At 48.5% G+C, this 21108-nt stretch overlaps 1 protein-coding gene and 1 pseudogene across 2 annotated transcripts; both read right to left on the bottom strand.

Annotated features, from left to right (window-relative positions):
• Positions 1-1813: 1813 nt before the first annotated feature.
• On the bottom strand, positions 1814-2612 carry LOC127203579 (protein FAM204A-like; annotated as a pseudogene).
• A 4289-nt stretch (positions 2613-6901) lies between these two features.
• On the bottom strand, positions 6902-13973 carry Zbtb45 (zinc finger and BTB domain containing 45). Of its 2 annotated transcripts, none has more exons than XM_051162379.1 (3): positions 13799-13973; positions 8137-9439; positions 6902-7531 (listed from the first exon to the last, which is right to left on the bottom strand). In XM_051162379.1, the coding sequence occupies exons 2-3, from the start codon at positions 9437-9439 to the stop codon at positions 7275-7277; spliced, it is 1560 nt and encodes a 519-aa protein (XP_051018336.1). In that variant the 5' UTR covers positions 13799-13973; the 3' UTR covers positions 6902-7274. The 2 variants fall into 2 exon arrangements, with proteins under 2 accessions (XP_051018336.1, XP_051018337.1); XM_051162380.1 differs by lacking the exon at positions 13799-13973 and adding an exon at positions 13285-13425.
• Between the last annotated feature and the right edge of the window lie 7135 nt (positions 13974-21108).

The following is a 21108-nucleotide window of genomic DNA, read 5'->3' as shown; positions in this document are numbered from 1 at the left end:
TTTGAAGTCTAAGAGGTCCAGAGGTAAGCCTGTTTCTGGTTCTGTTTGCTGCACCACTGGTTGACTCACTGAAAGAAGCTGGAGGCAGCATGGCTTTTGGAGTCTGACGGGGACTGTAGGGCACCTCGTCCACCTCCTGGGCCCCTCAGATAGGGCACCTGGTCTGGGCTCTGCTGGTGGGACACCTGTTTCTCTTCCATCCCCTTTCCCAGTCTATAGGTTGTCCTCCGGTCTGTCCATGTCTGTCAGTTGTGTCTGTAGTTATGTTTAGTTTGATTGCTGCTCTGTGCTTCGTATTTGGAAAAATGGGTCAAACTTCACAGGCTGGCCGTTCCTTCCTTGACTTGTTAGGGTCCAGAACGCACTGGAGAAAAGACCACAAGACTCAAACAGTATGCAAACAACAAAGTGCGGTATTGCTGTAGAAAGCGGGGGGGGGGGGGGGGGGGGGGGTCCACAATTCAGACACACAATGGCATCCTAGGTGAACTCGAAGGCTGTTTTTACAAGTATTTAAATTACAAAAAGGAGTTAATTAATCATTAGGCTAGGGAGCTCCGGCAAACAGGGGCAACTCCAGCCAGGTCATGAGTTCATCATAAGGCAGATTTCCAGACAGGCAGTCATTCTTTCTTAACCAACTATACCAGCAGTAGGAAGCCATCTTTAAATAACCTTATCTTCCTCTGGCCAGGTCAAGGTTGTCTCTGCTTGGCTGCCCACTCTTTGCAGCATTGGCAGTGGTTGCTGAATCCACCTCCGAAGCATGGAGGCCCAGGTTGCCTGCTCTGAACTGACAGAAAGTGGAGCCTGTTGCTAGACTTATTTAACCAGGCCGCCCATTGGCCCCCTATCCCATGAACGTAAATCAAATCTTTGATTTTATGACTTCTGTACAGTATATAAGGGGTTGCTTTGTGCCTTGAAACCCTAAGTCTGGCAGCATCAGTATGAACGAGGACAAACATGAAATCCTGTAACGGACACAAAGCATGACCAGGAGAAACAGAACTGAGGATCTATTTTCTCGTCTGCCCATAGGTAGCCATTTGTTCCTCTTGCCAGAGAGTTGTCCTCGACTTAGCACTGCAGTCTATTAAGTGGGACGACAGGGCCAAGCCACTCTTCTGTAACTTCCACTTGCTGACACTAGGGTCGCTGATGTCAGGGCCTAAGAAGGCTGGAAAAGCGAGTCTAGGTAATGGGGCACTTATGAGAAGCATCTGTTTAGCTGTTCCAGTTGAAGAGACAGGGAGCACACACATCAGCTGGATAGATTTACATCAGGTTTCAGCAGGTCCAGATCTCAGCAGCTTGCAATCCACAGGTGACCCCTGGATGGAGTCTCTTTCCTAAGACAAATACAGACTAGGGACAGAAGTTAGGATTGTGTCTGTAAGACAGCAAGCCTAGGGTCATTCATGCCTTTGAGACCTATAAAAAGCATCAACATCCCAAATCTCGCAAACATAAAACAGAATGGCTGATTAACCAAGGACCTCACAGGCTACGCTAGACCAAACAGAAAATTTATTTTTACTTATACAAGTAAATAAATAAAATCCTTTTTTTCCTCGTACATACGCTTAAAATTTCTTACACAAATATAAAAAAAAAAATGTTCATTTCCTTTACTAGCTTCTTAGAAAAAAAGACTGAATAATAAAATATATTTAAAAAAATAAATAAAAGAAAAAAGACTGAAAAGAGTTGATAGTCAGCTTCCAAGTTTTATGCTTATCTCTGTACCTTTTATCAATTCCCGGACATATTTAACCTAAGAGGAAAATCTTTTCGTCCAACGGAGCATGATAGTCTATAAATAAACCTCTTGAAGATCTCCGCCAAGTTACACATATCCCATGTTGCTTTTGGTTTCCCATCTCTTCTTTGCTTGAAACCCCCACGCCAGTTTCTTCTTCTTTCGAGCAACCCGTGAGTTTTCAGCCTCCTGTTTGGCCTTAACAAACCTGTGGCAGGCAAGTGCTTTGGCAATTTTCACCCCGAGCTCTCGAGTAGCTAGCTGGTCGCTGAGCTCTTCGGCCTTCTCAACATCCCACTCATCCACTGCCTGCTCTATCCTCTTTTCGAGGCCTGACTTCTCAGCTTTTTGCTGTGTTGCCGGTGGTTCAAATCTATCACTGGCTCCAAAATACTGAGTAAGTTCCTTCCACCGGGCTCCGCTTGAAGACTGCTCACTGTGACCCTCCTTTTCCTTCTTCGGTTCTGGTTCTCCTTTTTTGGAGCGTTTCCTTTTTTTTCTGTCTGAATCTTGACGTTGACTTTTTCTGCTCAGAGTTTTTTGTACGCAATTCTTGAAATTTATTCCACATGTCTAAGGGAATTCCAGAAGGGCACTTTTCATATGCGTTTGTGTCGGCCTCTGTTTCAGCCTTTGGCTCACCTGCGGGGAAGCCTCGCGTTTCTGTCTTGCCACTGCCTTCCGCCTTTCCATCTTCCGGTAAGGGAAGTTCCGAACGTTCTGGGTTCTCTAGTATGGCTTCCTCTTCAGAATGTGACTCAACGTCGCTTTCATTCAGCCCAGGAGGTAACAGTCCACTCCACATCTTTCAAGGTACGAGACCGCGCGAGAGGGTGGCTCTAAAAAGGTACACCTTTGCCTGCTCGACCGACCACCAGGAACGCCTTTTTTTTTTTTTTAGTTTTTCGAGACAGGGTTTCTCTGTGTAGCCTTGGCTGTCCTGGACTCGCTTTATAGACCAAGCTGGCCTCGAACTCACAGCGATCCGCCTGCCTCTGCCTCCCGAGTGCTGGGATTAAAGGCGTGCGCCATCACCGCCCGGCTAAATCCAGATCTTAATACAAGAATTACATGAAAATCCCGCCCGGGCAGTGGTGGCGTGCACGCCTTTAATCCCAGCACTCGGGATTAAAGCGCTGTTAGAGGAAAGGCCTTCAGCATCTTTCCGACCAGGGAACCAAATGTTAGGGTCTGGGAACTCAAATAGTATGCAAACAATAAACAGGAATTATTCTAAAGAAATCCAACGTGCTGGGGAGGGGGAGTCACCGTTCAGACAGGATGGTGAACCAACCCCCCCCCCCCGCCACACCCCCCTGTGAGCTTGTAGGCTCTTTTTAAGGCTTTTAGGGGAATTCCCAAGTGGGAGGGGGTTAGGTAATCATTAACATGCTGGGGCCACCACTCAGCACTTTTTTTTTTACAAGCATTTAAATTCCAAAAGGGAGTTAATTAATCATTAGGCTAGAGAGCTCCGGCAAACAGGGGCAACTCCGGCCAGGTCATGAGTTCATCATAAGGCAGATTTCCAAACAGGCAGTCATTCTTTCTTAACCAATTATACCAGCAGTAGGAAGCCATCTTTAAATAACCTTATCTTCCTCTGGCCAGGTCAAGGTTGTCTCTGCTTGGCTGCCCACTCTTTGCAGCATTGGCAGCGGTTGCTGAACCCACCCCCGAAGAAGGTGGCCTGCTCTGAACTGACAGAAAGTGGAGCCTGTTGCTAGACTTATTTAACCAGGCCGGTCAGGCTTAAATCTTAACTCGTTTCAGAGATTTAACTGGGGCTCCTTGAAGCCAAGTGCTGCCACCGCTGCAGGGAGACCGTGACCTGAAGCAAGGCATTTGCAGGAGGCGGTCAGCTTTCCGGTAGGAAAGTGGATGGCTAGTCCCACTACAGAAGTTTTGCTTTTCTGTTTTAAATGTATACATGTATATGGCCACTAAATGTTTGTTTCTGACTAGTTTTTTGTTTGGTTCGTTTGGGTTTGGGTTTTTTTTTGGGGGGGGGGCAGGGTTTCTCTGTGTAGCCTTGGCTGTCCTGGATTAGCTTTGTAGACCAGGCTGGCCTTTACTCCCATCACTCGAGAGGCAGAGGCAGGCGGATCCCTGTGAGTTTGAGGCCAGCCTAGTCTACAGAGTGAGTCCAGGACAGCCAAAGCTACACAGAGAAACCTTGTCTCAAAAAACAAAACAAAAACAAAAAAAGAATGTATTTTACTGGCTGGCAAACTTTGTAACCTAAGGGTAATCCACTTGGTATTGATTTTATAGACACTAAATTGTTTACATTGCTAAAACTAGGGCTTTTTTGTTTTGTTTTTAAAAAGATTTTATTTATTTATTTATTTATTGGTTTTTCAAGACAGGCAGAGGCAGGTGGATCTCTGTGAGTTCAAGGCCAACCTGGACTACAGAGTGAGTTCCAGGATAGTCAGAGCTGTTAAACAGAGAAACCCTGTCTGAACAAACAAACAAACAAAACAAAAAAACCCACCCTTTGACCAGTCTTTCAGCCTTCCTGGGTCCTAACAACTGATGCCCCACTTTCAACTGGAAGTAGTTATAGAAGAGATTATATTGTTCTTGCCACCTTAACAGGCTGAAAGGCTAAGTCACAAATAAATTCCCTTTGGGGAAAACTTTTTTTTTTTTTCTTTTTAGTTTTTCAAGACCAGGTCTCTCTGTGTGGCCTTGCCTGTCCTGGACTCGTTTTGTAGACCGGACTGGCCTCTGAACTCCGAGTGCCGGGATTACAGGCGTGTGCCACTGCACCCAGCATTTCCCCTCCCCACTTTGGAAACTCTTGTTTTTATGTCAATCATTCTGGGATAATCTGAGATACATTAGCAAAAACAAAACCAAACCTATTGGATAGGGGAGAACAAGGAAGACGGGCTGATAATTACTTGCCAATCTCTTTGATTGATCTGACTGGCTAGCCACCTTGCTCACCGGCCCTTCTTTTCCTCCTGGTATTCCTCAGTTACGCTCATGGTCCTAAGGACCCAATACGATCCCTTATACTCTGAAACAGGACGCAAGAATTGGAATAATGTACAAAGACAGAGGGGAGATTTAAGAAGGAACCAAACTGAAGCCATTTTGAGTAAAAAGGCCATTTTGAATAGGGGTCCAACAACTTTTATGCCAGGTGTGGTAGCGCACGCTTTTAATCCCAGTACTTCGGGAGGCAGAGGCAGTCGGATCTCTTTGAGTTCGAGGTCAGCCTGGTCTACAAAGTGAGTCCAGGACAGCCAGGACTGAAGGAGAGATAAACATGTTTTTTGTTTAGATCACAAGTCAGGGATGAGAAAAGACTTGTAAGAGAGCAGGTGATGTTTATCCCCTTAGAAGTCAAACCACGTGGGGGAGATTAGTTATTAACTAGCTGAAAAACATCCTTGAACAAATTCTGAGAGGAGGTATAAAAATGAGCCAAAAACAAGAGGCAGGGCCTTTGGAGACTTGGGATAGTTTTGGCTGTTCATCACTCTACTTCAAGATGCTCCTAGAGAGAGCCGCTTGAGGGAAGGCTTCGAGGCTCTGGGCTCCAGGTTCTGGTTGCTCCAGGTTCCAGCAGAAGAAATTCTGCTGATTATGCCAGGAGAATTGGTCCTCAGAACTGGTATCTTTATGGTTTCGTTATTGTATTTTTTAATCTCCTTTTCCTATTGTTTAGGTTAGCTGGGTTATAAGTGAGGCACTCTCAGTTAATAAGTTCGTAATAAAATATATTTGTCAAGAAAAGTGGGCCTACACAGGACTACAAGAGAAACCCTCTCTCGAAAAACCAAAACAAGCAAACAAACAAATAAAACCAAACAGCCGGGCATAGTGGCACATGCCTTTAATCCCAGCACTTGGGAGGCAGAGGCAGGCGGATCGCTGTGAGTTCGAGGCCAGCCTGGTCTAAAAAGCAAGTCCAGGAGAGCCAAGGCTACACAGAGAGACCCTGTCTCGAAAAGCCAAAAACATAAATAAATAAAAACAAATAAAACCAAACAAACAACTTTTATGTTCCCAAGACCTCCCTGGGTAACTAACATCCTGGTCGGCAAGTTGAGACATGGATGACAGGCAAGTTGCCTTGCCAGTTAAATAAACCAACTAGTGAGAACAGGGTAAGTGTCCCACATAGGGAGATAGATGTCTCTAAGAAAGTCCCCGATCCTTAAATCCTGATTGGCAGAAAATTTTAAGTGTAACATGGCACAGATGTTTATGGTTTTCAGGGTTAAAAACAGGGGGGAGAGGGAGGTGGGCTGGGGTTTTGCAGTTTAGCTCCCAAGTCTGTTCTGCACCCCTGCTCTATCAGCAGTGGTTTCCCCGCCCCCAATTTGGACTTGGTGTTTGAGTTGCATCTAAGCAGACCACATAGCACTGGAACTCAGAAGGCTGGGCTACACTTTTGATACCCAGCTACAGTGGAGCCTCATTAGCCCAGAGACAAGCAGGTATGGCTGGGGCCTGGCCTTCCAGGCTAGCGCCCTTCCCCTGGCACCAACTCCTTACCGTGAGGTATCAGGGCATCAGAGGAGGGAAGGAGACAGGGAAGATGATGCCTCTCTGAGCTGAAAGCAAATCTACTGCTGGTCGTTTCTTTGACACTAGGCCATCTTCTTTATTTATTTATTCAATCAGCAGCCTGGGTCCTCGCCAGTCTTGTTTCCCACCTACCTGACACAGCCTTGCACTTCACTCTGGGTTCTCTAGTACTTGGGGCCCCAACATCCAGGGCTCAAATGCCCTCAAATCAGCCTGGCCCCCAAAAACTCTTCCTGGGCTTCTCACAAGTAAGGAGTCCAACCTTCTTGTCCATCAGAATGGGGAGGACTTCATTCTAAAAGATTTTTGGTTGAAAAAAATGTAGCATGTAGCAGCCACCACTGGGATTGGGACTCCCTTCCCCACAGACTAAACACTTCAAGAAAACTAGATAGTGTATCGCCCACCCATCTAAATCCCCAAATACAAGTCCAAGATATTGAATCAAATTGCGCCTATTGCCCAGGAAATCTCGGGGGGGGGGGCTGCAAAGGTACGCTCCAAGAAGATGGAGACCAAACCCCAATCCTATAGCCTGGAAAACCTACGAGGCATGCACTGGCCCAATGCTGTTTATTAGAACACAGAATCCTAAAGTCCCATAGTAGGTTCATCTGAGACTCCATAGATGCCCAATGAGGGAAGGATGGCTCAAACTGGGGGTGAGGTCAGAGAATTCTAGCCCAGCACTGGGGCAGAGGACAGCCCTGGACACCATAGCCGGCAGGGGGTGGGGCACAAATCCAGCATCGGGTGTCGAGAGTCTGTGTGCCAAGCTCAAGCTGAAAATGGTGTAAGTCTGGGCATATGTAGAAGGGAATAGGGTTCCGGGTCCCAAGTCCACAGGGAAAACGGGGTCAGAGTGGGGAAGGGAAAGGGTCCGTCCTCCGCAGCAGGAGCCTCTTGGTGGAGTGGACCTAGTCCAAGGCACATGGCCACGCCTTGGTTTATAGCTGAATCCCGATCAAGGTGCAGGGTGAGCTGCCAAGTGTCGCTCCAGCAGCGCGCGGTGTGAGAAAACCTTGCCACAGGCAGGGCAGGGCGCACGCTCGGGCCTGTGTGTGCGCATGTGAACGTTGAGTGAGCTCTTCTGCGTGAAGCGCTTGGCGCACACTGCACACTGGAAGGCTCGCACGCCGGTGTGTGTAACCATGTGCTTGAGCAGGTAGTCTCGTAGCGAGAAGGAGCGCCAGCACACTGCGCACTGATGTGGCTTCTCCCCTGCACATGACAAAGCAAGTCACACACACGTTAGTCCAGCTTGCTCTCCCTGGAGTCTGTCCTTGGTAGCAGCTCTGGGCACAGCTGTGGAATGCTGCTCTGCGGGGAACCCCTCTCCTGGACCCACACCACCCTTCAACTACGCCATTTTCTACCAGGGACCCTAACAAAGGAATCCTGTCTGGAGTGACACGTAGTGCCCATATGGACAACACACTCACGTCTCTCCCAACCTCACACGAGCCTCCTCTACTCACACCCACACCATGAGCCACATTTATGGGAAATAAGCCCTTCTTCCTTCAACTCAAGTCCCATCCCGCAATCCCCACTCCCAGAGCCGGCCATTTTCCCACCAACAGTCCTTTAAACCAGATCACGCCAAGCTGAGGCTAGCTTTCCACAGGTCTTGGAGGCTTTGGAAAAGCCGGCTCCCGCTTCCCAATCAACCCCTTTACAAGGGGAGCTAAATTTCCAGGTTTCTAGGGTTAACACAAAACAAGGCCTCTCAAATGCCCAAACCCACCCAGGAACCAAATCTCCAGTGATTAAGGATATCAGAAATCTGTGTGAGTACAGGCAATTTCCTTTCCTTTCCCACTCACCAGAATGGATGAACATGTGCTTGGTGTAGTTTTTCCGCGAGCTGAACGTCTTGCGACAGTGGCTACACTCATAGGCCGGTTGCTCAGCTTGGACACCGGCGGCTCGCCCAGGAGTGCCTGTGACGGCTGCGGCCTGAGCAGCCGGGGCGGCAGGCACAGCTGGGGTTTCTCCCAGCTGAGCACTGGGGGCTGCATCTGGCTGGAGGGTGGAGTAAAAGGTGGGCGGGGGCGCAGGGGTTGGCCCCGATGAAGTAGAAGGTGTTGGCGCTGGAGGACCAGGGGCACCCAGGTGAAAGGGAAAGAGAGCCACAGGGGGGCCGGGGGTCTTCACACCCGTTGGGCGAGGCCCAGCCAAGGCACAGTCGGGTGGAGCAGAGGTTTCCACAGGACAACCTTCAGGACCCCCGCTGCTTTCCTCATGCCAAGCGGACACATAACTATCTGGGAACACATCCTCGGTCACTGAAGTCCCCCGAAGGAAATCTCTCCCGGCACCACCATAATCGGTGATGCCAGTGGATGCAGGTGGGTCCTCACGAACGCTGTCAGCTGCAGCGGTAAGGAAGCCCCCTGCACAGTCAGGGAAGGCAGGGGGCACCTGGCCCTCAACCTGGCCACCACCACCTTCACCTTCTTCAGCGTCGGTTTCTTCATCTGTCTCCTCGTCGTCATCATCCTCACCTCTGTCTTCAGGGGCGACAGTCAGCGCTGGCTCCACATCAGGCCCCTCGGCCTTGATGGGTGCCGGGGGTGCAGGTAACTGCAGACGCGCGGGCTGACGCTGCTTGCGACTGTGCGCGGCGTTGGGGTGACCCGGGGGACGGGCAGCCAGCAAGTGGCGCAGACGGTGGCGCAGCTGCGCGGGTGCAAGTGGAGGGGGCACAGGTGGTGGCAGAGGCGGGGGAGGCGCCGGGGTGCTGGGGACACGGGCACGCGCGATGATCTGCGTGCACTCGTCAATGACCGTCTGGATGCGAAGCACCGATGCTGCTGTGAGCACCTGCAGCGCCTCGCCCTGTGCCACCACCAGCGATCCGCTGTACAGGAACTCGACCAGCTGGCGCACCGTCTGCGCAGGCACCACCGGTGGCACACGTATCTCTGAGTGGCCAAGCAGCAGCTTATCCTGGAAGAAGGGTGAGCCTGCGGCCAGCACGCAGCGGTGCGCGCGCAGAGAAGCCTCACGGATGCGCACAGTCACATCGCAGAAGTGACCGCCTAACCTCTGCCCATTGAGGGTCTCCAGTAGTGAGCGGGAAAAGTTCTGTAGGTGGATGTGGTGCACTGCCTCTGTCGCTGCCATCTGCGAGATGAGGAGACAATGGGAATTGGGCTGTCAGCTAAAGGACTCTTTGCCATCCTATGTCCTGGCTGGTTAGTACTTCTCACAAGGGTGTGGCGCACCTCATGCATCCCTGGCACTCAGTTCCTTAGTCCCTGAACCAACACATAAAACGCAACCCGGAGTAAGTACTCTTGGGTGTCCTCCATCCCTGCAACACCAGCATATATCCACTACTGTCTGTCCCAAGGAGGATCCAGGCTTAGCCTCCTTCTGGGAACTTACTTAGCCCCCAAATTTAATATCCTTAAATCATGGGAAGGCCCTCCTCCCAAGGGGTAGCCTTGTTTAAAACAAAACAAGCCGGGTGGTGGTGGCGCACGCCTTTAATCCCAGCACTCAGGAGGCAGAGGCAGGTGGATCGCTGTAGTTCGAGGCCAGCCTGGTCTACAAAGGAAGTCCAGCCAAGGCTACATAGAAAGACCCTGTCTCAAAAAAAAAAAAAAAAAAAAAAAAAAAAAAAGAAAAGAAAAAAAAGAAAAGAAAACCCAAAAAACAAAACTATCTACCCTTAAGGGGCTGGAGAGATGCCTCAGAGATTAAGAGCACTGGCTGCTCTTCCAAAGGCCCTGAGTTCAATTCTCAGCAACCACACGGTCCCTCATACCCACCTATAATGACATCTGGTGCCCTCTTCTGGTGTGTAGGTGTACATGCAGGCAAGCATTGTATACATAATAAATCTTTTTTTTTTTTTTTTTTTTTTTTTTTTTTTTTAAAGATTTATTTATTTGTTTATTATGAATACAGTGTTCTTCCTGCTTGTACTACTGCAGGCCAGAAGAGGGCATCAGATCACATTATAGATGGTTGTGAGCCATGATGTGGTTGCTGGGAATTGAACTCAGGACCTTCAGAAGAGCAGTCAGTGTGCTTAACCACTGAACCATCTCTCCAACCCTACATAATAAATCTTAAGCAAACAAACAAAAAACAAAAACCGAGCCGGGCGTGGTGGCACACGCCTTTAATCCCAGCACTCAGGAGGCAGAGGCAGGCGGATCGCTGTGAGTTCGAGGCCAGCCTGGTCTACAAAGTGAGTCCAGGCTACACAGAGAAACCCTATCTCGAAAAACCAAACCAAACCAACCAACCAAACAACAACAACAACAAAAACAGGACTGGTGAGATGGCTCAGAGGTTAAGAGCACTGTCTGTTCTTCCAAAGGTCTTGAGTTCAATTCCTAACAACCATCTATAATGGGATCTGGTACCCTCTTCTGCTGTGAAGGCACACATGTGGGCAGAATACTCTGTAAATAATAAATAAATCTTTAAAAAAGTAAAATAAAATAAACTGTCTACCCTGCCCGGGTGTGGTGGCACACGCCTTTAATCCCAGCACTCGGGAGGCAGAGGCAGCCTGGTCTACAGATTGAGTCCAGGACAGCAAACGCTACACAGAGAAAACCCGGCTCAAAAAAACCTACCATTTAACTGACTAACTCTTAACCAGGTCCCACTAACTAGTGTGTGTGGAGGTTTTCGGGACGGTGGGATGCATCTGCTTCCTAGCAGAATGATTTGGGAATACCTCTTCAGCCTGGGCTTTAGTGTCCTTTACACTCAAGGAAAGCAAGTACATATAAGGAAGCCTTGCAGCCTGTCCTCACCCCCCCCCCCCCCCGCCCTTTACATAACTGCACAAAAAAAGAAAAAAGAAAAAGAAAACTGCACAAGTGATGGGAAAGGCCAGCAAGCTAAAAACCAATGTAATCGATCAATCTCTGTACTTCTTTTTTTAATGATTTATTATGTATACAGTGTAGGGCATTAGATCTCGTTCTAGATGGTTGTGAGCCACCATGTGATTGCTGGGAATTGAACTCAGGACCTCTGGAGAAGCAGACAGCACTCTTAACCTCTGAGCCACCTCTCCAGCCCCAATCTCCATACTTCTTATGAACCCAAGACTACCATGTAAAAGGAACTTTTTATTTCTCCAGGACTGAGGACCGAACCCAGGGCCTTAAGCGCTCTGCTTCTGCCACTGAGCTAAATCCCCAACCCTGTAAAAGGAACTTTTATTTGATGATTCAATTGTTAATCTCAGAGGCTTATTGCCCCTGTCTGCTAACCTAGGCCTAGTCCTGGAAACTTGTAGTCTCCGTACAATCTAACCTAGGCCCAGAACATTTTCAGCCTCTGAGATTTACTACTTAAGAAGCTCATCGTTACTTCTTTTTGTTTGTTTGTTTTTCAAGACAGGGTTTCTCTGTGTAGTCTTGGCTGTCCCGGACTCACTTTGTAGACCAGGCTGGCTTCAAACACAGCGATCCACCTACCTCTGCCTCCTGAGTGCTCGGATTAAAGGCCTGTGCCACCATGCCTAGCTTTCCTTTCTTGTTCTTACTGAGTTCTGAGCTGGCTGGTTAAATTCAGCTGTTCTGGCTCAAACTCCTCTCCCAGATGATTTATTCAATCTGGCTTATCTCTCAGCCTCTGAATTGCTCTGCTTGGCCTCGAACTAACTCCAGCAATCTCTTCTGATCTCCTGGCTCCTTCTCATTGTCTGACTCGTTTGTTCTGCACCTGAGTTCTCTCTCTCTGCAACCTGTCTCTCTATTACTGTCCAGGTAAAACTGATTCCACTCTTGAGCTCTCTGCGCTGCCCCTTCATTAGCTTTCTCTCCTCTTTCTTCTTGTGAGAGTTGAACATAGCCTATTCTGTCAAATCTTTCTTTCTGCCACTCAGACATCACTTTCAAACATGGGTGCTTCCTTCTACAAACTAACTTTACCTTCACCATTTGGGATTAAAGGCATATACCACCACCCCTGGACCTAAGCTTTTTTTTTTTTTTTAAACCTGAAACTTACTCTGTATTAGGCTGGCCTTAAAGTCAGATCTGCTCGCTTCTGTCTCCTGGATTAAAGCCGTGTTTGTATTCCTGCCGGATCACACAGAACTAGAAGGTCTTTGGATGTGATCTCTTGCCAGAGCAGCCACTGGAAAAGTAACAACATTTCACACACACACACACACACACACACACACACACACACACACACACACCCCTCCCCCCCAAAGGAGCTGGGCCTGTTTCCTTATTCAATAAAGGAGGGTGTTACACTTGGGTCAGACTTCATACAACTCTGTTCTAAGGTAGAGAATCAAGATACAGGACACTGGCTGGGCATGGTGGCACATGCCTTTAATCCCAGCACTCCGGAGGCAGAGGCTGGTGGATCGATGTGAGTTCGAGGCCAGCCTGGTCTACAAAGCTAGTCCAGGACAGCCAAGGCTACACAGAGAAACCCTGTCTAAAACCCCCACCACCACCAAAAAAGATACAGGATGCGTCCTGGTATCTGTCTATCTCCACCAGCCTGACTCTCTAGGGCCATAGCCCCAGAGTGGGACTCTATTAAATCCTGCCCCTATAATTGGACTACTGTGATCTCGGACTCAATGTTTCTACATCCTCACACTAAAATGACCTTCCCTTTGACGCAGGCAGATTCCTCCTTTTCTCTCAAACTATTTAAAAAAAAAAAAAAAAAGATTTATTTACGTATGAATGCTCTATCTGCATGTACACCTGCTCGGCAGAAGAGGGCATCAGATCCCAGTGTAGATGGTTGTGAGCCACCATGTGGTTGCTGGGAATTGAACCCAGGACCTCTGGAAGGGCAGACAGTGCTCTTAACCGCTGAGCCATCTCTCCAGCCCTCTCAGATTGTTCTATACATTGGGCCAGTTACCACTGATCTGGACTGCTTGCTAGAAGTCACCTTGCAAGTCCCTTCCACACCCCCATCCCCACGCCTTTCCCTCCTGCGGCAGCCAGAGGGAGCCTGCTAACCTAGTTTATCTGGGTCTTCCATGACGATGAATTAATTCTTCAAGTGGACCAAGGCTCTGCACCTGCCTCTGCCAGCGGCCCTCCTTTTTCAACCACTGTGCCAAACGTAGGTCCTGAACTACTTCTCCTCACCCCCACCTCCCGCCCTACTTCCCCCGAGGCTCGGACTCCTCAGCAGGGCATTCCCGGATGCCTCAGAACAAAAGGCACACTCTCGCACATCCTCCCCTGCTGGATTCTCGCCGTCACGCCCTCACCCGTGCCAGGCACCTTGCTCCATCAACCTGTCTCTCTCCCATCCTATGCCAGAGCCCACTTCGGGCCCACTATGACTGCACCCACAGATTCCCGCCTCCTCAGCGCCCTTGCCCGCCCGCACGCAGCCTGCCCCGGTCCTGCAGCGCCCTCTTGCGTTCGCTAGGTGCGCACCGCTCCTCACGCGGGCGTCCCTCTACAAGGCACACCCCAGCCTTCCCTCTGACTCTGAGGCAGGAGGCTGCCCGCTCGACCCCACCTCAGACTCCTCAGGCAAGCAGGATCTGTAGTGGCCGCTTCTCGCTTGTCAACTTGAAGGCCGCACTTCCGGGCCGCGAAGCGGAACCGATGGCCGGCGGCGCAGGCGGACCGATAGTCGGGAGCACGTTTCCGGTGTGTCTATTAAGACGAGGCAGTCGTTGGGAAGCACTTCCGGTCCGGTCCGCGTCGGGAGGAAACCGCGGAAGCTGGGGTTGGCGGGAGGTGGTGGAGATCAGGGGGCGGGAGCTCGTTTCCGTTGTCTCCAGCCGGATCTAAGTGAGCTGTCAATCAATCTTCGGGCCACGCCCTCGGTACTCTCAGCCGGCCTGGAGAGGGCGCTCGAAAACGGAGGCTGAAGTCCTGCATTTGTCCGGGTTGCTTTTCTTTTACAGGAGAAAGGTTCTCTTGAGTCTCTTATGCCTCCCACCCTAGATGAGGATGCTTCACAGAGCTCCCGTGCAGTCACCGGAAAGAACACAGGGAAGCATCCCCATTCGGTGCTCCCACCTCCCCCCACCCAAACCCCCCAGGAATTCACTGCTCTGTAAATGAATGGCTGTTGGAATCAATGCCCCCCCTGCTTGGCCGCAGATCTGACTAGAATGTAGGACACGAGACAGGGTGGAAAACACCAGACACTAAATAGCAGAGATAAATTGCTAGCCGGAGAGTCGTCCAACACCCCCAAAATGGTTCTTTTGTTGTCCAAGGCACCCCGTGAGCCAAAGCTATCAAGTGATAGGTTGGCCTTCCCTTCCCTTCCATTCTTGGGACAATCAGCCACCGCCACCATGTAATGCCAGGTGCCAGTAAGTAGCACTGAAGAGAGGCAGAGCCCTGAGTCTCCATGTACCACAGTGGAGCCGGTGCCTCAGGAGGAAGATGTCAGGGTGTTTTGTTCTCCATCCTGGACTGATGCAGGATAGCGGTGTTGTAAATGTGTTTGGAAGTCTGGTGAAGAGTATGCTGGGTAAACCTTGTAAGAACCCAAATCTGGCCAGGCAGTTGTGGCGCATGCTTTTAATCCCAGCACTCAGGGTTAGGGTTTGGGAGGCAGGAGCAGGCAGACTGCTGTGAGTTCGAGGTCAGCCTGGTCTACAAAATGAGTCCAAGACAGCCAAGGCTACACAGAGAAACCCTGTCCAAGACAGCCAAGGCTACACAGAGAAACCCTGTCCCGAAAAACCAAAAAAATAAAATGAAAAAGAAAGAAACCGCAAAAGCCTGTTTTTTAACATAAATAAATTTTAAAAAAGAACCCAAATCTGAACCTAGCAATGTAGGTCAGATGGATCGCTGTGAGTTTGAGGCTAGCCTGGTCTACAAAGTGAGTCCAGGACAGCCAGGGCTACACAGAGAGACCCTGTCTCAAGGGGGGGGGGAGGAAAAACAGAAACTGTCTTCAAATAGATACATTTGTAGGAGTTTTTTGTTGTTGTTTGTTTTTTCAAAATGCTTCAATAACCACTGTGATAAAATCTTTCAGAGAAACTAACAAACATTTTCTCAAGGCTCTGAGGCTTTAAGGTTACAGCTAGGTCCTCTGCTAAACACATCCTAGACTTTTAGTGAGCTAGCTACCACTCAACCCTGTGTTTGGGCCTCTACCCTGAGGGCTGAGACCTCTGTGTTTTTGTTGCTGTTATTTTACATTGATTTGTACTGTGGGCTTTTTGTTTGTTTTCCAGCTTTTTTGTTTGTTTGTTTGTTTTTCCGAAACAGGGTTTCTCTGTGTAGCCTTGGCTGTCCTGGACTTGCTTTGTAGCCTCAAACTTGCAGCGATCCACCTGCCTCTGCCTCCCATGCCTCCCATGCCTAGCTACTTATTCCCATCTTTAAAAAAATTTTGTTGTTGTTGTTGTTTTTCGAGATAAGGCTTCTCTGTGTAGCCTTGGCTGTCCTGGACTCACTTTGTAGACCAGGCTGGCCTTGAACTCAGAGATCTGCCTGTCTCTGCCTCCCAAGTGCTTGGATTAAAGGCATGTGCCACCACCGCCAGCTACTTGTTCCCATCTTAACCTTCTCTTTTATTATTATTATTTTAATTAATTTATTTGTTTATATTTTGGTTTTTCGAGACAGGGTCTCTCTGTGTATCCTTGACTGTCCTGGACTCACTTTGTAGACCAGGCTGGCCTCGAACTCACAGAGATCCTCCTGCCTCTGCTTCCCAAATACTGAGATTAAAGGCGTGCGCCACCACTGCCCGGTTTCCTCTTTTATTATTAAGCCAGGTTCTCATCTAGGGTCACCCACTGGGACAGCTACCACCCAGGGCAAAGTCAAAAACTCAGGCCCTAAATCCACAAACTAAACCCCACCCTAGGGGGGCCTAGAGTGTCCCCAAAATACTGACACCCATGTTCTTTTTGTTTCCATTTCACCTGGGGAAAAGACACTCAATGCACCCCATGGAAATTGCTTCCTGACACAAGACAGAAACGGAGGCTGGAAGCAACCCAGGCAAGATAAAGTAGTGCAAAGAAATACAGACAATTTAGGATGGAGAGGAAATGGAAGCTCCTGAGTTGGGGAAGGGCAATTTAGTCATGCGAAGAGCATCTAAGACTGGAGTTTAACATGGGGACCAAAGGAGACCCAAAGATAACGATAGAAGTGCTAGAAACTGGGCAGTGGTGGCGCACGGCTTTAATCCCAGCACTTGGGAGGCAGAGGCAGAGGCAAGCGGATCTCTGTGAGTCGTGGTCGACAGAGCAAGTTCCAGTAGGGAGTTGGGGATGGAGATGAGGAATGCGTGCTGGAGGGAAAAGGTTTACAGGAGGGGCTTTCATATGTAAAAACATTAGGTAGCTCTGGGCAAGGACCACAGTTAAAGGCAGGACCCTTCCTTAATTACACCTCTCAAGGCTTCTACACCTGGGGGCAGGATGGGCATATGGTAGTCTCACCCACAGTAGATACTGGTCTATCCTTTGCGCCACGTACCGGAAGCTTGGCTCTCTTGCCTGCAAGCCCCAGCTTTTACTTGTCAGTTCATTTACCCATAAGCCTGATAAGGGAGGTGGCCTTACTCCCTGCTGTTTTAAGGCCAGTGTGAGTCCTAGTCTCTACCCTGAATGTAGTTAATCTAAAGTCACCTTGGAGCCTGGTGTGATGCCACACACCTGTAAATCCAGCACTCCGAGAGACAGAGGCAGGCAGATCGCTGTGAGTTCCAGGCCAGCCTGGTCTACAAAGCCAGTCCAGGACAGCGAAGGCTACACAGAGAAACCTTGTCTGGAAAAACCCAAAATAAATAAATAAATTCACCTTGGAGCAAAGGTTTGGGCTATATCTAGTAGTGGAGTTACACAATCTAAGGTCTTGGTCCCTACTCTGTAGTCCCTGTTATCTTTCTCTGGGCTCCTGAACCCCCAAAACATGACACATTTTCTTTATTTCTTTTTTTTGTTTTTCATTCTTCTGTTTTTTCTTTTAAAGATTTATTTATTTATTATTATGTACACAGTGCTCTGCTTGCACGTACTCCAGCAAGCCAGAAGAGGGCGCCATATCACATTACAGATGGTTATGAGCCACCATGTGGTTGCTGGGAATTGAACTCAGGGCCTTTGGAAGAGCAGGCGGCGCTCTTAACCACTGAGCCATCTCTCCAGCCCCTTCTTTCTTTCTTTTTGTCCTTTTTCTGTTTTGTTTTATTGAGACAGGGTTTCTCTTGTAGTCCTGGCTGTGCTGGACTCCTTTTGTACAGCAGCAGGTTGGTGTTGAATTCACAGGGATCCACCTGCCTCTGCCTCCCGAAGTGCTGGGAATACAGGTGTGCACCACCACACTGGGCTTTTTGGTATTGGATATTTATTTGTTCATTTATTTTGTTTTTGAAGTCAGGGTTCTGTGTAGCTCTGGCTGCCCTGGAACTCACTCCAGGCCATGCAGGCAGTCCTCGAACACACAGACACACAGATCCATCTGTCTCTGGGATTAAAGGCCTGTGCCACCAATGCCAGGCCTAGTCTTGAATTTTTTTTTGTTGTTGTTGTTTTTTGGTTTTTTTTTCAAGACAGTGTCTCTCTGTATAGCCTTGACTGCTCCCGATCTCATTATAGATGGTTATGAGCTACCATGTGGTTGCTGGGAATTGCACTCAGGACCTCTGGAAGAGCAGCCAGTGTTCTTAACCTCTGAGCCATCTCTCTAGCCTCCCACTTTCAGTCTTCTCTCTCTCTCTCTCTCTTTCTCTTTTTTTTTTTTTTTTTTTAAAGATTTATTTATTATTTATACAGTACGTATAACTGCATAACAGAAGATGGTTGTGAACAAACATGTGGTTGCTGGGATTTGAACTCAGGACCTTTGGAAGAACAGACAGTGCTCTTAACCTCTGAGCCATCTCTCCAGCCCCTCTCTCTCTTTCTCAACAGAGGTTCTCTGTGTAGCCTTGGTTGCCCTGGACTCCCTTTGTAGGCCAAGCTGGCCTTGAACTCACAGCAATCCGCCTGCCTCTGCCTCCAAAGTTCTGGGATTAAAGGCGTGCGCCACCATGCCCGGCCACTTTCAGTTTTTTTAGTGAAATCATATTCACTACATTGCATTCATCACCACAGTCCAGCTTTTTTTTTCCTTTTCTTTTCTTTTTCGAAACAGGGTTTCTTTATACAGCCTTGGTTGCCCTGGACTCACTTTGTAGGCCAGGCTGGCCTCGAACTCACAGTGACCTGCTTGCATCCCAGGTGTGTGCCATGGTGCCAGACTCCCCAGCCCAGCTTTAAAGCAGTGCTTTCTATTGGGAAAAGCTCCTTTGTGTATTCTGTATCCATTCCAGTTCACAAGCACCTGACACACCACTGCTACGACATTGGCTGCAGAGACTTCTGGCCTCTGCGAAGACTGATCGTGAGTGATCCTGACTTAAGCAGAACATGTTCCCTTTTTGGCACTTGGCTGCCCATAGTACCTCTGTCTCTATAGGTCCTATGGAGGAAAAACCATATATATATATATATATATATATATATATACCTAAAGACTTACTGAAGTGCAGGGCGTGGTTGCACAAGTTTTTAATCCCAGCACTTGGGCGGAGGCAGGTGGATCGCTGTGAGTTCAAAGCTAGCCTGGTCTACAAAGTGAGTCCAGGACAGCCAAGGCTACACAGAGAAACCCTGTCTTGAAAAACCAAAACCAAAACCAAAGCAAAAAACAAAACAAAACAAAAACAGGCTGGTGAGATGGTTCCGTAGGTAGGCTCAGTAGGGGCCAGGCTGATTAACCTGAGTTTGATCTCCAGGACCTGCAAATTTTCCTCTGACTTACACACACTAGCCCCCTAACACACACACACACACACACACACACACACACACACACACACACACACAAAACAAATACATAAATGTAAACTTAAATCGCCAAGCTTCAGGGCTATGTGATCTTGGCTTACAGTCCCTCACCAGATGTTGGCTAAAACCCGTTGCATCCAGTGTGTTTCCAGACACAAGAAGGTGCCAGCCCCACCTTCCTATCAGGTATCTCCAGGCACTGACACCACACACCCTTAGGTGCCTCCTTGAGTAAACATAAGCAAGTAACACTGTGTTGTTCAGAGATTTCATTGCAATTTAGTGAAAGAGGCTGTTTTTCACATTTTAGCATGATCAGGCAGTGTTCTGTAAGCAAGCTGCAATGCCATGTGTCCCTGTGAGTCTGTTCCCTCCAGGAAGGGAAGATTGATGCCAAGTTCTCTGAGTGAGTTTGAGTACAGGGTAACAAGTATCCCGTGACAGAAGGCTATATTTTTTTCTCTGGCTTATCCATTTTTCTGTGTGTGTGTGTGTGTGTGTGTGTGTGTGTGTGTGTGTGTGTGTGTGTTTTAGTACTTGGGATCAATTGAACTTACCCCAGCCCCACCACTCTACTTGCCTTTTTTTTTCCCTCTCCCTTCCCCAGAGCCTCACTCTAGCCTAGGCTGGCTAGGAAACTAATCTGCCCTTTAGGGTGACTTGAATTTGGGAGTGATCTTTTTTTTTTTTTTCCGAGACAGGGTTTCTCTGTGTAGCCTTGGCTGTCCTGGACTCGCTTTGTAGACCAGGCTGGCCTCAAACTCACAGCGATCCGCCTGCCTCTGCCTCCCAAGTGCTAACATTACAGATGTGTACTTGCTGGGTTTTTTGTTTTAAATTTTGTTCTATGCATATTGGTATGAAGGTGTCAGAATCCTTTGAACTGGAGTTACAGACAGTTGTGAGCTGCCATGTGGTTGCTGGGAATTGAGCCCTGGTCCTTTGGAAGAGCAGACAGTGCTCTTAACCACTGAACCATCTTTCCAGCCCCTGGTTTTTATTGCTATTTGTTTTTAGATAAGGTCCAGGTTTGCCTCCAATTGAGGATGAATTGAAGTGCTGATCCTTGACCCTCAATTTCCCAAGTCTCTCGGGAGATAACATCTCACTGTGTAGTGCAGAATTGTCAAGGTTCTTCTGCCTCCGTCTCCGGAGTGTTGGGTATTACAGGTGTGTGCCCCATGTCCAGCTCCTCCAGCAGAGGGCATAGAACCCTGGGCCTTGTCCTGCTAATCAGACCCTCTATTCCAAATCTGACCTCTCTACTTTCCTTATTCAGTGTGTAGATAGGAGTTATGGATTCATTGTGCCTACTGATGAGTTGAGTGGTTGTGCAGGCTAGTTTTATGACAACTTTACACAGGGTGGAGCCATTTGGGAAAGAGAGAATCCCAACAGACTGGCCTGGTCTACAGAGTTCCAGGATGGTCAGGGCTACACATAGAAACTCTGTCTTAGCTGAGTGGTGATGGTACACGCAGGCAAGCAGATCTCTGTGAGTTCGAGACCAGAGTGGTCTACAGAGTGAGTCCAGGATAACCAGCAGGGCTCTGTTATACTGAGAGACCCTGTCTGAAAAAAAAAAAAAAACCCACCCCTCCACCCCCCAAAAAATAAAATAAAGTTGAGCAAGCTATCGGGAGCCAGTAAACAGCCCTCTTCCATGGCCTCTGCTTCAATTCCAGGCCTGAGTTTCCGGGCATGACTTCCTTGGCTGATGGACAACCAGCTATAAAATGACTATAAAATGAAATACACCTTTTCCTTCCTAAGTCAAATTTGGTCATGGTGTTTTGTCACAGCAATAGAAACCTTAACTAAGACAGTGGTCAAGTCTCTTTCTCTGGATGCATTTTAAAGACACATTTATTTATTGGCATGGGTGTTGATGAGTTATGTGCATATGTGCCACAGCGTTCACACGGAGGACAACTTTATGGAGCTGTTTTTCTCTTTCTACTTTATTTTTTGTGTCTTTTGAGACAGGGTTTCTCTGTATAGCCTTGGC

This window comes from Acomys russatus, chromosome 19, assembly GCF_903995435.1.
Source record: "Acomys russatus chromosome 19, mAcoRus1.1, whole genome shotgun sequence".
In the NCBI taxonomy this organism is placed as follows: domain Eukaryota; kingdom Metazoa; phylum Chordata; class Mammalia; order Rodentia; family Muridae; genus Acomys; species Acomys russatus.
The sequence above is the reverse complement of the archived record's forward strand: the minus strand, read 5'-3'. Positions and strand labels throughout refer to the sequence as shown.

Excerpts from the sequence above, each read along its gene's own strand:
- Zbtb45 (XM_051162379.1), bottom strand. The coding sequence starts at position 9,439 with ATGGCAGCGACAGAGGCAGTGCACCACATCCACCTACAGAACTTTTCC. Across the intron at positions 7,532-8,136 it reads GCACATGTTCATCCATTCTG|GGGAGAAGCCACATCAGTGC; the intron begins GTGAGTGGGAAA and ends TGTCATGTGCAG.